We start from the raw sequence: 17,898 nt of genomic DNA, 5'->3' as shown, positions 1-17,898 counted from the left end.
GCCTCGCCTGGTTCACTAACTTCTTCTCAGAGAGTTCAGTGTGTCAAATCGGAGGGCCTGTTGTCCGGACCTCTGGCAGTCTCTATGGGGGTACCACAGGGTTCAATTCCTGGGACCGACTCTTTTCTCTGTATATATCAATGATGTCGCTCTTGATTCTTTGATCCACCTCTACGCAGACGACACCATTCTGTATACATCTGGCCCTTCTTTGGACACTGTGTTAACTAACCTCCAAACGAGCTTCAACGCCATACAACACTCCTTCCGTGGCCTCCAACTGCTCTTAAATGCTAGTAAAACTAAATGCATGCTCTTCAACCGATCGCTGCCCGAACATGCCTGCCCGACTAGCATATCTACTCTGGACGGCTCCGACTTAAAATATGTGGACAACTACAAATACCTAGGTGCCTGGCTAGACTGTAAACTCTCCTTCCAGACTCACGTTAAGCATCTCCAATCCAAAGTTAAATCTAGAATCGGCTTCCTATTTCACAACAAAGCCTCCTTCACTCATGCTGCCAAACATACCCTCGTAAAACTGACTATCCTACCAATCCTTGACTTCGTCGATGTCATTTACAAAACAGCCTCCAACACTCTACTCAGCAAATCGGATGCAGTCTATCACAGTGCCGTCCGTTTTGTCACCAAAGCCCCATATACTACCCACCAGTGCGACCTGTATGCTCTCGTTGACTGGTCCTCGCTAAAATATTTGTCGCCAAACCCACTGGCTCCAGGTCATCTATAATTCTTTGCTAGGTAATGCCCCGCCTTATCTCAGCTCACTGGTCACCATAGCAACAACCACCCGTAGCATGCGCTCCAGCAGGTATATTTCACTGGTCATCCCCCAAAGCCAACACCTACTTTGGCCGCCTTTCCTTCCAGTTCTCTGCTGCCAATGACTGGAACGAATTGCATAAATCACTGAAGTTGGAGACTTATATCTCCCTCACTAACTTAAGCGTCAGCTGCCAGAGCAGCTTACCGATCGCTGCAGCTGTACACAGCTCATCTGTAAATAGCCCATCCAACCAACTACCTACCTCATCCCATATTTGTTTTTGTTTGTCTGCTCTTTTGCACACCAGTATTTCTTCTTGCACATCCTCATCTGCACATATATCACTGTAATTTTCTAAATTGTAATTACTTCGCCACTATTGGCCTATTTATTGCCTTACCTCCTTACTTAATTTGCACTCACTGTATACAGATTTTTGTAATGTGTTATTGACTGTACGATTGTTTATCCCATGTGTAACTCTGTGTAGTTTTTGTCGCACTGCTTTGCTTTAACTTGGCCAGGTCGCAGTTGTAAATGAGGACTTGTTCTCAATTGGCCTAGCTGGTTAAAGGTGAAGTAAAAATACATTTTAAAAAACTGCTTAGACCACTGCACCATTGCAGTTCACAATTCTCTAGCAAGCAGGGAGATTAATTGATGATACTGGAAACAGAGCTTTTTATTATTATTAATATTTTGTTTTAAGCCTTCCCCAAACCATAGCCCTAACCTTAACCACGCGGAATCAATACCTAAACTTAACCCTGTTTTAAACCCTGTAACGATGCGGATTTAACCCTGTAACCACGTGGAATTAACGGGTCAAAAATCAACGCTCATCCAATTATGTCAAATTCCGGAGTGAAACTATGCCATGGGAGCTTTAGGTGTAAGTACAGGACAGACTAGACTTTCCAGTAGTATCTGTAGGGACTGAATGACGTCTATGTTGGAGCTTTGTCTTACACAGCCTGCTGTCCAGAGCTGGAGTAAAGTTATCACCTCCAGGGTCCCTGTGTGTGATAGCCTGTCTCTCAGAGAGGGATAGAGGGGCTGAAGAAGCTCTGAGATTACCTCACTACGCATGGCTGGTCACTGGAGTCGCGCTCGTCTCGCCTCAGGACTACTGCTAGCCAGATAAGATACACACTGCAATCATGTCCCACTCACGGCTTTACCGCGCTCACATACACACACACCTCACACACACGCCTCTTTACACCTACTACAGATGTCAGCCTTCTCCCTCCCTCTCTCTCTCTCCCTCTTCCACCTCCCTTTCCTCTTCCCTCGCTCTCTCTCTCCTCTCGCTTATTCTCTCTTTTCTCTCGCTCTCTCCTCTCTTCTCTCTCTGGTTCTCCCTCTCCCTCCCTTTCACTTTCTCGTTCTGTCTGTCCCTCTCTGTCTGATGCTGGGTGTATTGTCTATGTCCTCTAGAGTAGTTGGAGCGTTGGTACCCACACAGGCCTGTACGTGCATTACATACTTGGCTTAGAAACACCAGGGACACTTTGACTGCGTCACGTTACAGTGAGGTGCCCTGATGAGGTGCTGGTAGAGACTCTAGACAGTATAGAGAAGCATTGTTTGTTGTTGTTCATTCTTTGTTTTCGATTATGTCGACTCAACAACTTGGTACAGCGAAGCAGTCCTGATTTGTTAAGCACATGTCTGTCCCATTTCCCAGGCGCCTGGTGTGAATAACACGTAGACATTTCGCTACTCGTCATTCGAACATTCATGTGGACTCAGGTGTGATGGATATTCTAAGTTCTGGTAAGGATCTCTTGAAAAGAGATGAAGAGCTGACAGTACCCCACTCTCCCGCTCTCTAGTCATTTCTCTATCTCTTTATCCTTCTCCTCTGTATTGCTGAGGCAGGCTTTTTACCATCCCTCTCCCTGTAGGCGAAGGACACACACATTCTCCGCAGAGCACGCACACTCATAGTCACACAGGGAACACACTGGCACATTGTTCAGTATAATTTGAAAAAACACTATTTGTGTTATTCATGCTGTATGTCATTTTTCGGGGAAGCTTTCATTGAGTTCCGCCTGACAATTAATGACATGAGAGAGAGAAAATATCAAGTGATATCACTGCTATGCTGTTAAGGCGAGTATGCGAAGATACTATCTGCTAATAAAAAAAAGTTGCTAATCTCCTTGCTATTACCATGTGGAGTCAGTAATGGAGGATATAATCGGTGTTCTAGGCAGCTGTGGAGGCCTGATAGCAGCTCTGTGTTTATCGATGGCCTGGCAGGTGTGTGGGTATTAACCGCTGCTGTATTGCTTCGTCGACGCCCATGGCGCCATAGCAACACACTCCCGTTCTCCTGACCCCTGGGCCTAACAGCAGCACCTTAATACGCTACACCCCATTTCACAGCCATCGCTACCCCTCTCGCTCTTCCTCTTCTCCGTCCATCTCCCTTTTTCCCTCATTCTTCTACTTTCGCTGTTTCTGTCCTGTTCCGGAGCCGTCTTTCTCTCTTTCTTTCGTTCCCTTTGCCTCTCTTTATCTCTCTTTCTCTCTCCCTCTCTATCTGTTTCTCTCTGTTTTCCTATCACGGTGACATTAGAGGGGAAAACACAGGTAACCTCTCAGCAGTGTGTAATGCTGTAAGATCTGATCCTGGTACAGGCAGCATTGTGACAATGTGGATCTGGGCGTGGAGGGAGAAGGTGCTTATCTGCAGATAGCACATGGAGCACAGGAGCCGCCGGAGCCCCAGCTCCGCACTGCGCCGCGCCGATCCGCCGATAGCTGCGTGCTCCGATGTAATTGGACTAAAGAGTGCGCGGGGGGATTATTTTTAATACTCTAAAAAGTGTGACTGAAAAGTTGTTCTGGGGCTATTGAGCTTGTGATTCGCCATGCATGTCCTCAGGTAACAAGTTAGTTTTTTTTTTTAAGTGCGGAGGAGAATAAAATAAAGAGAACTTTTGAGCTGCTTGGAGTTCTTTTCTTCTCCCTGCCTGTGAAGGATGAAAAGCTTCACGCTGTAAAAAAAAAGAAAAAGTGCTTTTTACTTTTTTGCCTATTTCTTTCTGGGAGACGCTCCTAGGAACTGCATTTTAATCATGTTTGGCTAATAAAGACTGAAAGAACAAAAAGGTGAGGAGAAAAGTGTGGAGGAGTATTGTCTTGCAAAGCAAAGTGTACCACATTGTTTGCCATTTTTTTCTAACACATCAAGTGGATTATTTTCCTCTCTCTTTCTTTCTCTCCCATTCCACCAGATATCTGTTCCTCTGCTCTGCTGCTCAGCCTTGTTTTAACCCTTTCCTTTGTGTCCCTGGTTTTAAAAAAAAAACATTCTTCATCTATTCTGACCCACAAGGTGCCTAGGCCTGGCCATTCGGATGACGGCCGACTGCCTGAAAGCCATATCCTTGTGGATATGTTGGCTTCCTGGCACTTTGAGTGGATACGGGTGATGGTGGTAAGTGTGGCCCCGCTCCGGCCTTCCCGGTGTCCCTGTCTGGCTTATATGGCTCATCGTCTGTCTGTCCAGCCGCTCAGCCTGCAGGCTCTCTCTCTGTCCTGCCAGTCCCTGTCCTCGTCTCATTGGCACGCTCGCTCCGTAACACACCGCGCTATTGTCACCCCTGACACCGCCCATCCCAGTCCTTTTTGGGATAAGAATGTGGGGGGGTGGGGTCCGGCACGGAAAGGTGCCCTCCTTATGTGACTGTAGGATGGTAGGATCCATCCCAGTAAGGAAAGACAGACTGGAAGAGACAACATCCTCTGTAATGGGGAGTTAAACCCACATGGTGGGCAAGCTCATCATGCATCGATCATTGTGTAAGCCCATGGACCATTTCTGTTCTCCATATGGCGAGTCTCAGGTGTCAGATGACCATTTACAGATAACAGTTGCTAAGAGGGCTTCATGTCCCCTATCTAATAGTTACACCATCTGGGAATGCTTTGCTAGCTGTATGGGTGAGCCATTGGTGTGGGTGTGTGCGCGTATGTGTGTGTGCCCCCCTGTGCTTAGAGATTCTGCACCGTCGCTAAGCCAAGAGGGCCCTATCCCCCTGTCCTCGGGATACCACTGCTACCTACCTGTCACGGGCTTCTAGTTGAATCAGCTACACATTCACAACCAGACGATCCAGACGTCTTGACTCTGATGGACAGTATATCGAAGAGAAATGCCAGCAGCCCCCTGTAGCCTCGGTTAAAGCAGATCTGCACTTGTAAACCAGTGAAAGTTGCCTTCTGTCAGAGTATCAGAGCTCTGTCAGAGTAGAATGTTGGCACTGTTGACAGACATAGAGCTCTTCTATCTGCCCTCTGATTGGCTGGAATCTGGAGCACATCACATGATAGCGGCTGCGCCTGTGTCTCAAAGTCAAACATGGGAAGAGGCAGTTGCTACCTTTTCTTTTAACAAGAGTCATAAATGTGTAATGAGTGTTGAGGATACATATTTTATGCTGCTTTTGAAGGTACGATCCCATCACTTTTTTCTAAAACAAGGTTTTTAAAATACGGGAATTTTCCAATTGTCCCGGTCTCTTGTTTTATCTCCGCACATGAATATGTAATGACATTTCAGGTGTTATGAAGACTGAATAAATTGGCCTGGATTTTGTAAAGCAAGTTGATGAATCTGAGAAAATTAACTATCAGCATGACTTACTCTGTCATGTTACCTTGTTTCACCACAGTGTATTGTGACAGGGAAAGAGTCTCCCACTGTTTGAAGGCCAGGCATGTGCCCTATGAAGGAATGAAGGGAATTAGTTTAATTGAAACCATTGCAGACCCTGTGGCTTGTCTCGAACCAGGATTGAGAAACACAGATGGTATTTGTGCTAGTGTATATATTGGATACATAACCTCTAATTATTGACTGTACATCACTTATAAATCCCTAAATTGCCTGCGCCTTTAACCCAGGTTCTCAGAAAACAAAGTCAGTTTGAGAGTAGAGTTGTGCTGGGGCTGTTGTGAATGTGACGGCCTTGTTTTTTGGCGATGGAGAGGGCAGCGGGCTGAACCAGGCCAACAAACGAGAAGAGTATTGGTGTCCCATTCATCACCCGCTGCCACCCGGGAACCTGGAGAGGACAGGGGAAGGAGAGTAGGGGGACAGGAGGGCAGGGGTGAGGGCAGGCAGGGGGAAGCATGGCAGAGTGAGGGTCTTGGATGGTGGAGGAGGGGTCCATAGGCTGTTGTGCCCGACCTTGAGTCTCTCTGATGGAGAGGCGGGTGGGTGGGAGATTGGAAAGGTGATCATGGCAGCACTACCCCGGCCCCATTAGAAGTGCACACACGCAGACACACACACACACACACACACACACACACACACACACACACACACACACACACACACTAGGCTTTTTAGGATAGAGCCATGGGACGTAGAGGTCAACCTGAAAATAAGCCTCCTCCACCTCCACTTGTGTACATTTATCCTCGGGCATCACGGCAACCCTCGCCATGGGAACAGGCTGGGTGAAAAGCCTCAATAGAATGAGAGAGTGTGGTGTCTGCATAGTCCACCTTCAGCTGCCACAGTTAACTGGAGTTTGACTTTGGCTCCTTCGATGCAACAGCCTACACACTCACATACATACACACACACACACACACACACACACACACACACACACACACACACACACACACACACACACACACACACACACACACACACACACACACACACACACACACACACACACACACACACACACACACACACACACCACAAACCCCCCCACCCCCCGTTAGAGAACTGAGCGCTCCTGCATGCCTTCCCAAGGCCCTTTGTGTCTGCGAGCGCCACTTGATGATAGGGGAGAACGTGCGGAGCATCTCGGGGCCCGGTTAACCAGATATTTATGTGGTTGTGAAAAGAGAGGGAGGGAAAACGGAGATGTATTCTCCATATTCACCCAAGGATTACTTGTGAAATAAATAATGTATTAACACTGCTGCTTCAAAACGAAACATCTGCCTCTTACGTCGTGCTGGCGAGGTGCCAGCAGCACAGTGCTATCTCTAGCTGGTCGGAGGGAGCTGAAGTTGGGATTGTCTCCTAATAGGAGACATGTCCTCTATGAGGACCGCTGGTACAGTGTGGTCACGGTCTGGCCATGAGCATAGATCACTGACCTTCAGGGATTAAAGGTGAATGAATGGTTATCAGACATAGACCTAGCTCGGGGCCACAATCAGGTTTGATCCTGCGGCTTGGCCCATCCAGTTGGATTGTAGAATGGTCAGCGAGGTGCTGTACTGTATAAACCAGTATGTCTCATGGGAACTGTAGGGTCCCGTTTTTGAGATTCATGTGTTTTTTGTTTATAAACTAGATGGATAAGATAACTGCATCCTTTTTAGGCATCCCTCCAAAACTGTCTTGGGTAATACTCATGTCCTACAGATGAGCTGCTCAACTTCAATCCTTTTTTTGATGTTGTTTCATCTAGGGAGGAACTTTGGTAAACAGTGCCGGTGGCTAAGAACTAGATTTGTTATCATTGTTTATATCAGTTTTATGAAATTCTGAAGATTTGTTCTAGCATTTTGATATAAGAGCTGGGTCATTCCAACAATTCGTTGGCTTTTGAGAAGTGCAACTTTGATTTCACCTAATTTTAACATTCTGGTATAAAGACCACATGTTCAATTTACTATAGTAAGTTGCCATATAAAGTAACAGGGTTGACCGTAACAGGGTTGACGATTTCATCTTAAATCAGCCATAAATCCCCTTGTGACAGGGGAATTGGAATCTTGTGTGCAACAGGGAGTGACAATTGAATGCAAGCTTCACAAAAACGAAAATGTAATTGTTAAAACATGTCTAGCCTGTTTATCTATGGGTAAAGGATTTCCACCACAAAACACCACAAATTGCCAAAAAGCGTAGAACCAGCTCGCCTACTTTTACACTCTGTTTTGACTATTAGATGTTCAATATTTATTTAGAAAAAAAATATTTTAAAGGGAATAGTTTCACCGTCTAAACCGAGAGTTCAGCTCACATGACAGGGTTGATCTTAACACGAGGGACAGACGTAAATGAATCACTAATCACATTAAATAAATAATAGTCTTCGATATGACTTTGTCAAAGCAACAAAAATAATGATGGCTTTACAATGATGTTAAAAACTTTGAGACATGTTGGGGTTAAGCTGAATTTTGGCACTTTTTTATTCATATAATATATATTGACGTATCCATGTGGTCTATATTAAAAGGCACTTCATTTATTATATCAGGGTTTTAAAATTCAATATTGGTGCACAATTTTGAACGAAAACAGCAAAGGGACGCAAAGGGCACTCTTTTCGTGAAGCAACCCAGCTGCATTTATCCCAATTGCACTCCCATGTAGCTCCGTAGTGCTTTACTCTTAAACCATTCAGTATTTTGTGATGACTGAAGTTATACTGTGTATTTTGCTTAATCTCTTGTTAACTTAAGAAATATGAGAGAGCCAAACACACGTAGTCTACTCTTGATTTGTTGTTATGTCTGTGCTGTTCTGCCGTTGCTAATTCTTGGTTGGAAATGGTGTCACCCTGAAAGCATTTAGCAGCTTGAATCTTTACTGCCGTTGTTTCGGAGGTGGAAGAAGGGGATTATGGGCTGTCTGCTGTTACAGAATCAACAAGAACTGTTTCAAATGCCCTCTGGGAGCCTTAAATTAACATCCTGTCACGTTTTATATGACATTTCAATTTTATTGTGCGCCACAACAAAAAAAAGGAAAAAAAGGTCACCAGTGTTTCACACTCTTCCTGACTGCCGTGGAATAGGCTTAGGGGTTATATTTTTATATTTTTTTATGATGTGTCTATTAGGGAAGAATAATATCATGTGAGATGCCATCTTTATAGACGGTGACCTCCCTCCTTCTCAAAGCCTTAAGTCAGTTCAGAACTGTCTATAGAGTTCAAAATGGCTCATCTAGTATCCCGCCCTACAGCAATTCCTCTCAGACCAAAATGAGAGCATAGATGAAACATATAATGAGGCCTACCCTGTTCACGTCTCCCGTTTTTAATGCTTAGACTTGTGATTAAATGAATTTGCAGGAACGTTGTCGCCCTCCGATTCACAATGCGGAGTTCAGTCAACCTAACTTGGCTGTGCGCATATGAAGCTCTCGCTAGTGTCACCGTAGGTTGTCGTTCCTTAACAGACTCTTACCAAGCTCCCAACATTCTAACGAGTGTCGCCTCCATGTCTTCCCATATAGAGAGAACTGCTCCAGACACTTATAGGAAGGCAAGCTCAGCAGTACGGGGATCAACACTCAGCTGACAAGTCAACAGGCACACACACAAGCAAACACACACACACACACACACTTGGGCAGATGCAGGGCACGCACACACTAGTGATGCGCGGGTTGACTCGTAGCCACGGGGCGGGCGGGTTAAGGGTCATGAAATATTGTGTGGATGAATGGCGGGTGGGTGGCGGGTGGGTTGAATAAAGAGACAACAATGAAAATGCATGTCTAATTCTTGTGCAGTTTATATCTATAGGCTACATTGAGGTTTTTCTTTCATTATTTGAATCTGGCTAAAGCCTAAGCTTCAGGGCCTAACTACAGCCTACGCGTGCCAAATGCACGCCACTTGCCAAACGCATTTGGGAAGTTGGGCAGAAAAAGTTAACGTCGTTCCACAGAGGCAAAAATAACTACATTTAATCGGATAACAGAAAAGCGGTGAAACGGAGAGTTTAAAATACAAAAGACAAGGGAGGGCCAGAACAGTAATGTTTGGGAAAGATTTGGTGAAGTGGATAAAAGAGGATGATAGCAGTGGCGGCTGTGTTATGTGTGATGATTAGGAGGCGCTATACAAATTCCACAGTCCCAAGATGGGGACTTCAAATATGTCAAGGGAACTGTACTGTTCAGATGGGTTGCATGGAATAGCAACTGAAATCTGGACACGGACTGTTGGCTAGGTCTATAACCTCTCACATAGCCTAATATATTAACTCATGCAGATTTAAGCATTTCTTGCTGTAAAATGATACAGAAAATGTACATTTCGACTCAGGAACAGGAGTAAAGAGACTACATGCATCTTGAGATAGTGAATGCGTGTTTAGGGACCATCTGTAAAGGTGAAATCTTTAGCAGCATCATAAAAGCCGATAGTATTCATCCACATAAAATATGCATCCAAGCTGAACTGAAATCTTATCAGAAACATGTCGTTTTTCACAGCTTTTCATTTCCTTAAAACCGGTCGAACTGATGTCATTGGGAAATGTTGCACTGAAGATCTTTGCTCTGTGAGAGAAGCGGAGATGAAAGAGGAAAACTTTACAGATGTTGAAGCATTTATTCTATCGATTTATGACCTTCTTATGAGCAAGGGTTTATTTCGTCTTCTAGGGCAAGTAATGACCGGAGAGAAACTGCATGTATCTAATTATGATTATACTGACTAACAAATAGCGTACCAAAATGCAAATTATAAGCAGAAAATATTTAAATGAGGCTTAAAATAAATCCTGCACCCCCTGTCAAAAAATTGTTCCGCCATCTCTGACTGTACAGCCCATTGTCTATATTGGCTGGTTAGGGTCTGGTGCAGGCTTCAGATTTTACACTTTATCACATATAGTCTGGGGGGTTGCGGATTATTAGCAATTGTAGGTGGGTGCAGGTGAACCGCTAACCCACGCATCACTAGCGCACACACACAGACGCACACTTGCACTCACACAGACACCCACACACACACACACACACACAAGTATGGACATATGCACTCGCAGTATTAGTGCAAAGTGCAAATACACACAAATAAACATACATTTAAAAAAAAACTCCTCCAGCAGAGAAACCTGCCATCTAAATCTTGTGGCTGTAAAAGTCCTGTGAGTGAATTGACGTCAGAATGTTTGTCCCTCACGCTGAAACACAGGCCTTTCATGTACAGTACACCCAGCGGGGCTCAATGCAGTTTGACTCAGATATAAAATAGAGCGTTCCTCTGACTTCCTCTTGAACTCCATCAGGTTCCGCTGTTGAGTGGCACTGCACCATATGCTTTAGATTGGACTAAATGATCTGTTGGAGAGAGCAACACACACACACACATATGCAACTGAACTGGCATGTACCGCGCTGCTGTTTGTGTGTGCGCGTGTGTGCCGTTCTCTCCGACAGATCGTTTAGTTCAATCTAAAGCAGGCTACGTTTGATGTCGTCATGAGGAGAGGTCGATAGCACTTCGATGATCTAATGATCCGTCAGGAACATCCATTAGGTAAATTAGAACATTATCCCCCGTGCAGGACTCACAGTTGGAACAGCACAGTCCAGATCAACCAAACACAGAACGGAAGCCTCAAAATGCTTGCTTTTATTTGCACTCCCTCTACACCACTATAAGGACTTAGGCTGTTTGACAGACGTTGGAGCAGAGTCATTCCAATGGCAAACAGAAATACAGGCCCACCGTCCCCAGTAAAGACCCAAATCCAGAGAGGGGCCACCGATGGGAATGAGAAACCATACAATCCTAACCTTACAGATGTGGCATCTTAATTTGATCACCCTGTTGCAGGAGAACTTTCCCGCAATGCAGAACATTTAAAACTTAGTAGTGAAATTGAGATTTAAAAAGGCTTCTAAAGTTTGTCATTTCCACTTTGAAATGTCAGCCTTGATTTTTCCTTTACGAAAATGTATTATAATTCACATTATAATTCACATTTCCTGTTGCTGTAGGATTATTTTCCTGCTGTAGCAAATTGGCTCAAATGAAGATCCTACATCTGTATGCGTGTGTGCATGCACATGGACGAGCACACACGTATGCACGCACGCATGCACAAACACAGCGTGATTTCTTCCATTATCCTGAAGGTGCAGAATCCCATATCACTGACTCCAAGTCTGTGACTTGTAGTTCAGAGCCCGTGGCGGTGGGGTGAGAGAGTCAGGGGAGCTGATCGTCGTCTGCGTTTTGTTTATGTGCAACAAACTTCCCTGACATAATTAGACTAGACTTTTTAATAAATGCACCAGCGGAGACAGACACATCAGTGGCCCCTGCCACCACACTCCCTCCACACACACATTCATTATGAATACAGCTCTAATGATGGGAAATTAATCAAGTCATCCATTTTCAAAGTTGTTTTCTTTTTCAAGTCAGTGAAATGTCAGCACACATTAGATGATTATAATGTACCTCTACAGTCCTGGTAGGATGGGTCACAAAGACACAGACCTTGACGCAAACAAACAGGCCAAATCTTCACATAATGCAACAAAGTGTTTCATCTGGCTCTCTTTCCTATTTTCCCCCATTTGTGCTGTCCATATTTGGAGAAGATTATTTTTATTATCATAATTTTTTTGTTTACCCCTTTTTCTCCCCAATTGGTAGTTACCGTCTTGTACCATCGATGCAACTCCCATAAAGACTTTGGGAGAGGCGAAGGTCGGGAGCCGTGCGTCCTCCGAAACACAACCCCGCCAAGCCGCACTGCTTCTTGACACACTGCCCGCTTAACCCGCCAGCCAGCCACACCAATGTGTCGGAGGAAACACTGTATACCTGGCGACTGTGTCAGAGTGCGTTGCGCCCGTCCCGCCACAAGAGTCGCTAGAGCACAATGGGACAAGGACATCCCGGCCAGCCGAACCCTCCCCTAACCCGGACGATGCTGGGCTGCGACACAGCCTGGGATCCAACCCTGGTCTGTAGGGACCCGGAAAACCGCTGCGCCGCTCGGGAGGCCCCTGTATTTGGAGAAGTTTGAGTAGATGAGTACAGTACAGAGTTGGCTCGGGTGACGATTGGTTACCATTGGGAGGTCTAGCACCGCAGTCTCCCTCTGTCCCTCTGTCTCTAGCTGGTCTTCCTGTTAGGTGTGAATAGGCCTGGTATGTGACACCAGGACCCAGCGTTAGGGATCTGCCTTCACTTGCTGTCCACTGTTGATCAGGCCATGGAAACCACATGACAAGTGTGACATAAATTAGTGACATCAGCTTGTTGTAGGCCAGGTTCATCTGAATCAAACTAGCCTATAACTGTTAAGTCGGGTTAGCAATGGCATAGCCTCATCAAAGCAGACAACTGTACAACACCGACAGTTAAATAGGACATAAGACTACAATTCGATTGACTTTTTTGAACTTCATCATGTCTGACGTGTAGCAGATGCTACACGATTTTTTTTATGCCGGCGCCGAATCATTTACATACACGCGTGAAAGACATTTTCAAAATGTGAAGGGTGCAAACATTAAACGTCAAAGTCAAATCCTTATCTGAGAAGCAGACACGAGTCTGTGTTTTCTCCTTTTTTAACACACACACTTTTGAAGACAGGCAACTTTTGACCTTCGCAATGATCTGTGAATGGCGCTGTCATCCAAGACAGAGTACTCTATATATCAACGCTTCCCTCGGTGATGACATTATAGTGCATGGCAAGGTCGCAATGGATGTCAAGGTTACCAACAGAAGAGTGGCAAAGAAAAGCAAGGTGAAGGTAGGACAATGTAACTAAGGGTACTGTAAAGTCATTCTGAGGTGTATTACATGGCCACAGCTGAGCCAGCTGTTCGTATCAAGCTTATCTCTAGAGCAGGTTGCTTTAGTCTAGTCCATATGTGACTGCTGGGGAGTGCGGGGGAGCAGGAAAAAACAAGGCTCTCCCTGGCTCTGTTTTTGCTACCTCCCTCCTATGTTTGAAGGCAGGAAATAGGAGTCAGCCCACAGTTCGAGGGGCATGTGGCAATGGTTTATGCTCCTCTGACTTCTAACCTATCCCCTCCGCCCCCACTCGCTCTCTCACACCGCTCCCCTGTCCTTCAAAACAAAACACCCGAGAACACTCCCCAGGCCCAGAACACAAAGCCCAACACAACCCAACACAATGGACTATGGACATGGGGCTTTGTTGGACCCAGTAATACAAAACAGATGGGGGGTGAGGAAAGGGGGAGAAAGGAGGTTTGTGAAATATTTGCAAAGAAAAATAACCCTGGGACACTGTCTAATTATATCTGTTTGTCTTGTGTGGTTTTTCAAGGAGGCCATGTGGTTTTTGCTGGCTGCATCCAGGTTCATTTTCCAAATATCTGATCCTTCATGGAGAGCAGGACAAGGGTTGCGATGGAGGGGGGCGATTGGGGAGCTCTGGGGAGGATTTGGGGTTGGGGCCTGGTGGGTAAAAAGATCCACTAATTCTCTTTAATGAGATGAATTAGCCGCTTGTTGTTTCTAGGATGTGACTGTTGCATTTGATTATTGAAGGCCATGACCAGTGTACCTGTAGCATTGTCATACACAGGTGGACATTCATAGATGTCAAATACTGCCAGGAAGTGTAAAGTGGGTTTGAAAATAAGTGGTTTTGAGTAAACCTGCCTGGCAATCAACAGGGACGGTGATACTTGATCTGGTCTTCCTTGCCCGTAAGTGACAGTCTTTACAAACTACAAGTGAACTTCCTGAAAGATCACAGGTCACCGTAGTGGTGTAATGCTGAATCAGTGCTATGCTCTTAGTCTGTCTTTGTCCCGAGACAGAGACGGAGAGCCCTGGTTTGCGGCCCCCTCTCTCCTCCAAGCATGTACACACCCCCACCACAACAGTCTGCGTCTGTCTTTATGTCCTCACTCACTCACCCACTCTCACTCAGCCAGTCAGTCACCACATCCTGTCCCAGTCCGTTCTGTCGGTCAGTCCTACAGCAGCTCATTGAGTGTTGCATGACTACTTTTGTACTCTGTCTAATAACTGGGGGCTTTTCCATTGGCCCGACGCGTAACTCTGTGGTCTATTTTGGCCCTGCTGATGTTCTCAACCGTCAAATGTTGAGAAGGAAGTGCTCGTCATGGCGCGGACGGCGCTAACGTTGATAATGATGTCACTTCTGGTGACATCACAGTGTGCTGCCAACAACAAAGCGGGCCCCGTCTTTGGCATTGGAAAGATTGATGGATCCCTTTGGCATTCAGCTAAATCCCCCCCCCCCCCCCCCCCTATTCACATATTCAGATTTCCCCGTGTGCTCGCTGTAAGAGGGAAAACATTGGGATTCGTTCTGCTGACTTTCTGTCTCTATTACAGCCTGGAGAGTAGTCAGTCAGCTGGAGGAGGATCTCTCCTGATTTGGCTCCCCGCTTCAAGTCTTTGACGCTCTTTAAATGTTTTCTTTGTTGGAAGATGCATGTGCCCAGCCCGTCTCTCTTTCTCTCTCACTCCCTCTCTCTCGCTCGCTTTCTCTCTTTGCTCTCTCTCTATTTCTCTATCTTGCTCTCGCTCTCTCTTTCTCCTTCTCCTCCTTCTCCTTCTCTCTGTATCTGTCCTTGCAGGACCCGGAGAGAAAGGGCTTCATCAACAAGCTGTATGCCATCCAGGATGTGTGCATCAGTGTGCAGAATGCGTTGGATGAAGTAGCCTCCTACGGCGAGAGGATAAAGAAGTGAGTCGTAAGCTTCCTCCTCGGCGCCCGGCCCGCTGCTCCAATGCTCCCTCGTCCCCCGCTTCCCCGTGCCAGCGCTGTCGGCATCGCTAGCCCTCACCAACCGCCCCCCTGTCACATCTTACTCAGCCCCGCCAAGCTGGCTGGAACACACACACCATGCGCGCACACGTGCACCCGTTCATGCATGCACACACACACACACACACACATACACGTTTCAGCTACACACAGGGCAGAGGACAGGCAGTAATGTTATTGAAACTCCAAAGTCAGTTTCACTTGTAGGGTAAAGTTGGAGAATTAAAGGATGCATGTTTTTTTCCCAAGTAAAGAGTTTAGACTAAACGTGTTAGTCTAGACTCTTGAATCGTTTCGTTTTTTTGCTCTCCTTCAGGGCTAATACATATCTCTCCTACTCTCTCCACAGCACCTTTAACTGGACAGTGCCTTTCCTAAGCTGGCTGGCCATTGTTGCACTGTGTGTGGCCACTGTGCTCATCTACTATATCCCCCTACGCTACATTGTCCTGGCCTGGGGTGAGTGCCTGAAACGAAGTACAACTTCTAAAGGCTTTATAGAGCATACAGAAAGGCTGCATAAGCACTACATAAATGCTTCACAATGGTGCATAAACATACATCGTGCATTCGGTCACGTTTGGCCATTCACCAAAGCTACTGTACTTTTCCATTGTCTTATAAACGTAGTTGTAATATACATTTATAAGACTACAATGGAACAGTATAGTACCTTTGGTGAATTTGCTAAATGTGACAAAAAAACACACTGTATGTTTATACACTGTTTATAGTGTATGACGTATGCTTATAGATGATTTATGTAGGGCTTATGAAGCCTTTATATATGCTCTATAAAGTCTTTAGAAGTTCTTTGTTTACAGTACCTTTATGTAATGTAACCAGTAAGGTGGGCTAGATTGGGAAAGGAAAATCATATCTCCTTTATTAACCCTGTCATGTGGGTTGGTGTCTACTTCCATGGCACAGTTGCTCAGGGAACAAACTCAGTGAGTATTTCAGACAGAGCTGAGCAGCACCTCCTTGAGGGGTGGAGAGGGGAGCTCTGGTCTCTAATGGTGTCTGCACTCGGCTTTTGAAACACATTGAGTTACCTTGAAGGGCTCAAAGAGGGCTTTGATGACACAGGGAGAGAAGGAGAGAAAAATAGAGGGGGAAAGAGAGAGAGTGAAAGAGCATGGGAGAGAGATTGTGAGAGAAAGAGATCGAGAGAGAAACAGTGTCAGAGAAACAGAGGAGTTTGAGAGAAAGATAGTGAGAGAAACAGAGGAGTTTGAGAGAAAGATAGTGTGAGAGAAACAGAGGAGTTTGAGAGAAAGATAGTGTGAGAGAAACAGAGGAGTTTGAGAGAAAGAGAAAGAGAAAGACAGTGTAAGAGAAAGAGAGAGAGAAAGAAAGAAAGATAGTGTGAGAGAAAGAGTGTATGAGAGACACAGGAGGTTCGAGAGAGAGCAAGATAGAGAAAGAGAGTGTGAGTGAAACAGAGGAGTTTGAGAGAAAGAGAAAGATAGTGTGAGTGAAACAGAGGAGTTTGAGAGAAAGATAAAGATAGTGTGAGTGAAACAGAGGAGTTTGAGAGAAAGAGAAAGATAGTGTGAGTGAAACAGAGGAGTTTGAGAGAAAGAGAAAGATAGTGTGAGTGATACAGAGAGAGAAAGAAAGAAATAGAAGGTAGGCGAGCTCTTGTGACCCATGCGCTGAACAGCTCTCTCCCCCTCTGCCTGCAGGGGTGAATAAATTCACCAAGAAGCTCCGTGACCCGTACAACATTGACAACAACCAGCTCCTGGACTTCCTGTCCAGAGTCCCCTCAGATATACAAGTGGTGGGTGTGATTTCGTCCCTTCTTCCCCCACTCCTCTCTCTCTCTCTCGCCCTCCCTCCATACCTATGTATTCACTGATGTCCCTTCTAATAGTGATTTTCCCATAGTGATTCATATAGACTGCCTTATTGCTAACACATATTGGAAAACAATATATGACCATTTTCTTCAACTATTATTAAGTGTTTTTCCTGCTCAATACTTCCTGATTTCATTCCATGTCCACAGAATGAATAATGTTAAGTGAGTGAAGGCCTTTATGGGCTGACTGATTGAATCCATCCAGAAGTGGCTCCTATAGAGATGCTGTTGTGAGCAAGTCATTATAGATTTAAACCAACAGTTTAACCACCCTCACACGGTTTAGTTCTACATTAACCGTGAGATCAGATTAACGCTGCGGTCGCTGGGTTGGACGGTGGGGTTTGGTAAACTCTTAACTCCGACGCTCTAACGCGCCCAGCCAAGGTGCTGCCACTGTTTAACTGCAATTAAACGGCAGCTTGTGAAAGTGAGCCTGTTACGCGGCGGTGGCAGCGTCCTCTGTGACCGCTAAGCAATGCCTGGTGCTCAGGGCGTGCTGCTGGGAGCGGAGCGACACAGACGCGCACCCGGCCCAATCCCCTGCCACATCAGTGCCGACATGCTTCCCCTTTGATCGCCTGTTGGCCGCCACCTCTTTGATCTTTACAGGATCATAATCCTCCGCACCCAGCCCCGCCCCCAGCACGCCCCGTGCTGTTTTACGGTATTCCAGTGGCAAGTAGCCTCA

The 17,898-nt window shown here is 45.8% G+C and overlaps 1 protein-coding gene across 4 annotated transcripts in view; it reads left to right on the top strand.

The window, feature by feature from the left end:
• LOC106580145 (multiple C2 and transmembrane domain-containing protein 1-like) overlaps positions 1-17,898 on the top strand; it is a 225,241-nt gene that overhangs the window by 197,359 nt on the left and 9,984 nt on the right. For 2 of the 4 annotated variants that reach the window (XM_014160868.3, XM_014160870.3), the window contains 4 exons: positions 4,146-4,247; positions 15,150-15,259; positions 15,690-15,799; positions 17,029-17,126. In XM_014160868.3, coding sequence (XP_014016343.2) covers positions 4,146-4,247; positions 15,150-15,259; positions 15,690-15,799; positions 17,029-17,126 — 420 coding nt within the window. The remainder of the gene's footprint in view (positions 1-4,145; positions 4,248-15,149; positions 15,260-15,689; positions 15,800-17,028; positions 17,127-17,898) is intronic. The other 2 variants (XM_014160872.3, XM_045704317.2) reach the window with 1 other exon arrangement.

Source organism: Salmo salar, chromosome 20, assembly GCF_965601325.2.
Source record: "Salmo salar chromosome 20, fSalSal1, whole genome shotgun sequence".
NCBI lineage: Eukaryota > Metazoa > Chordata > Actinopteri > Salmoniformes > Salmonidae > Salmo > Salmo salar.
Note: the sequence above shows the minus strand (reverse complement) of the source record. Positions and strands in the feature narration are given on the sequence as shown.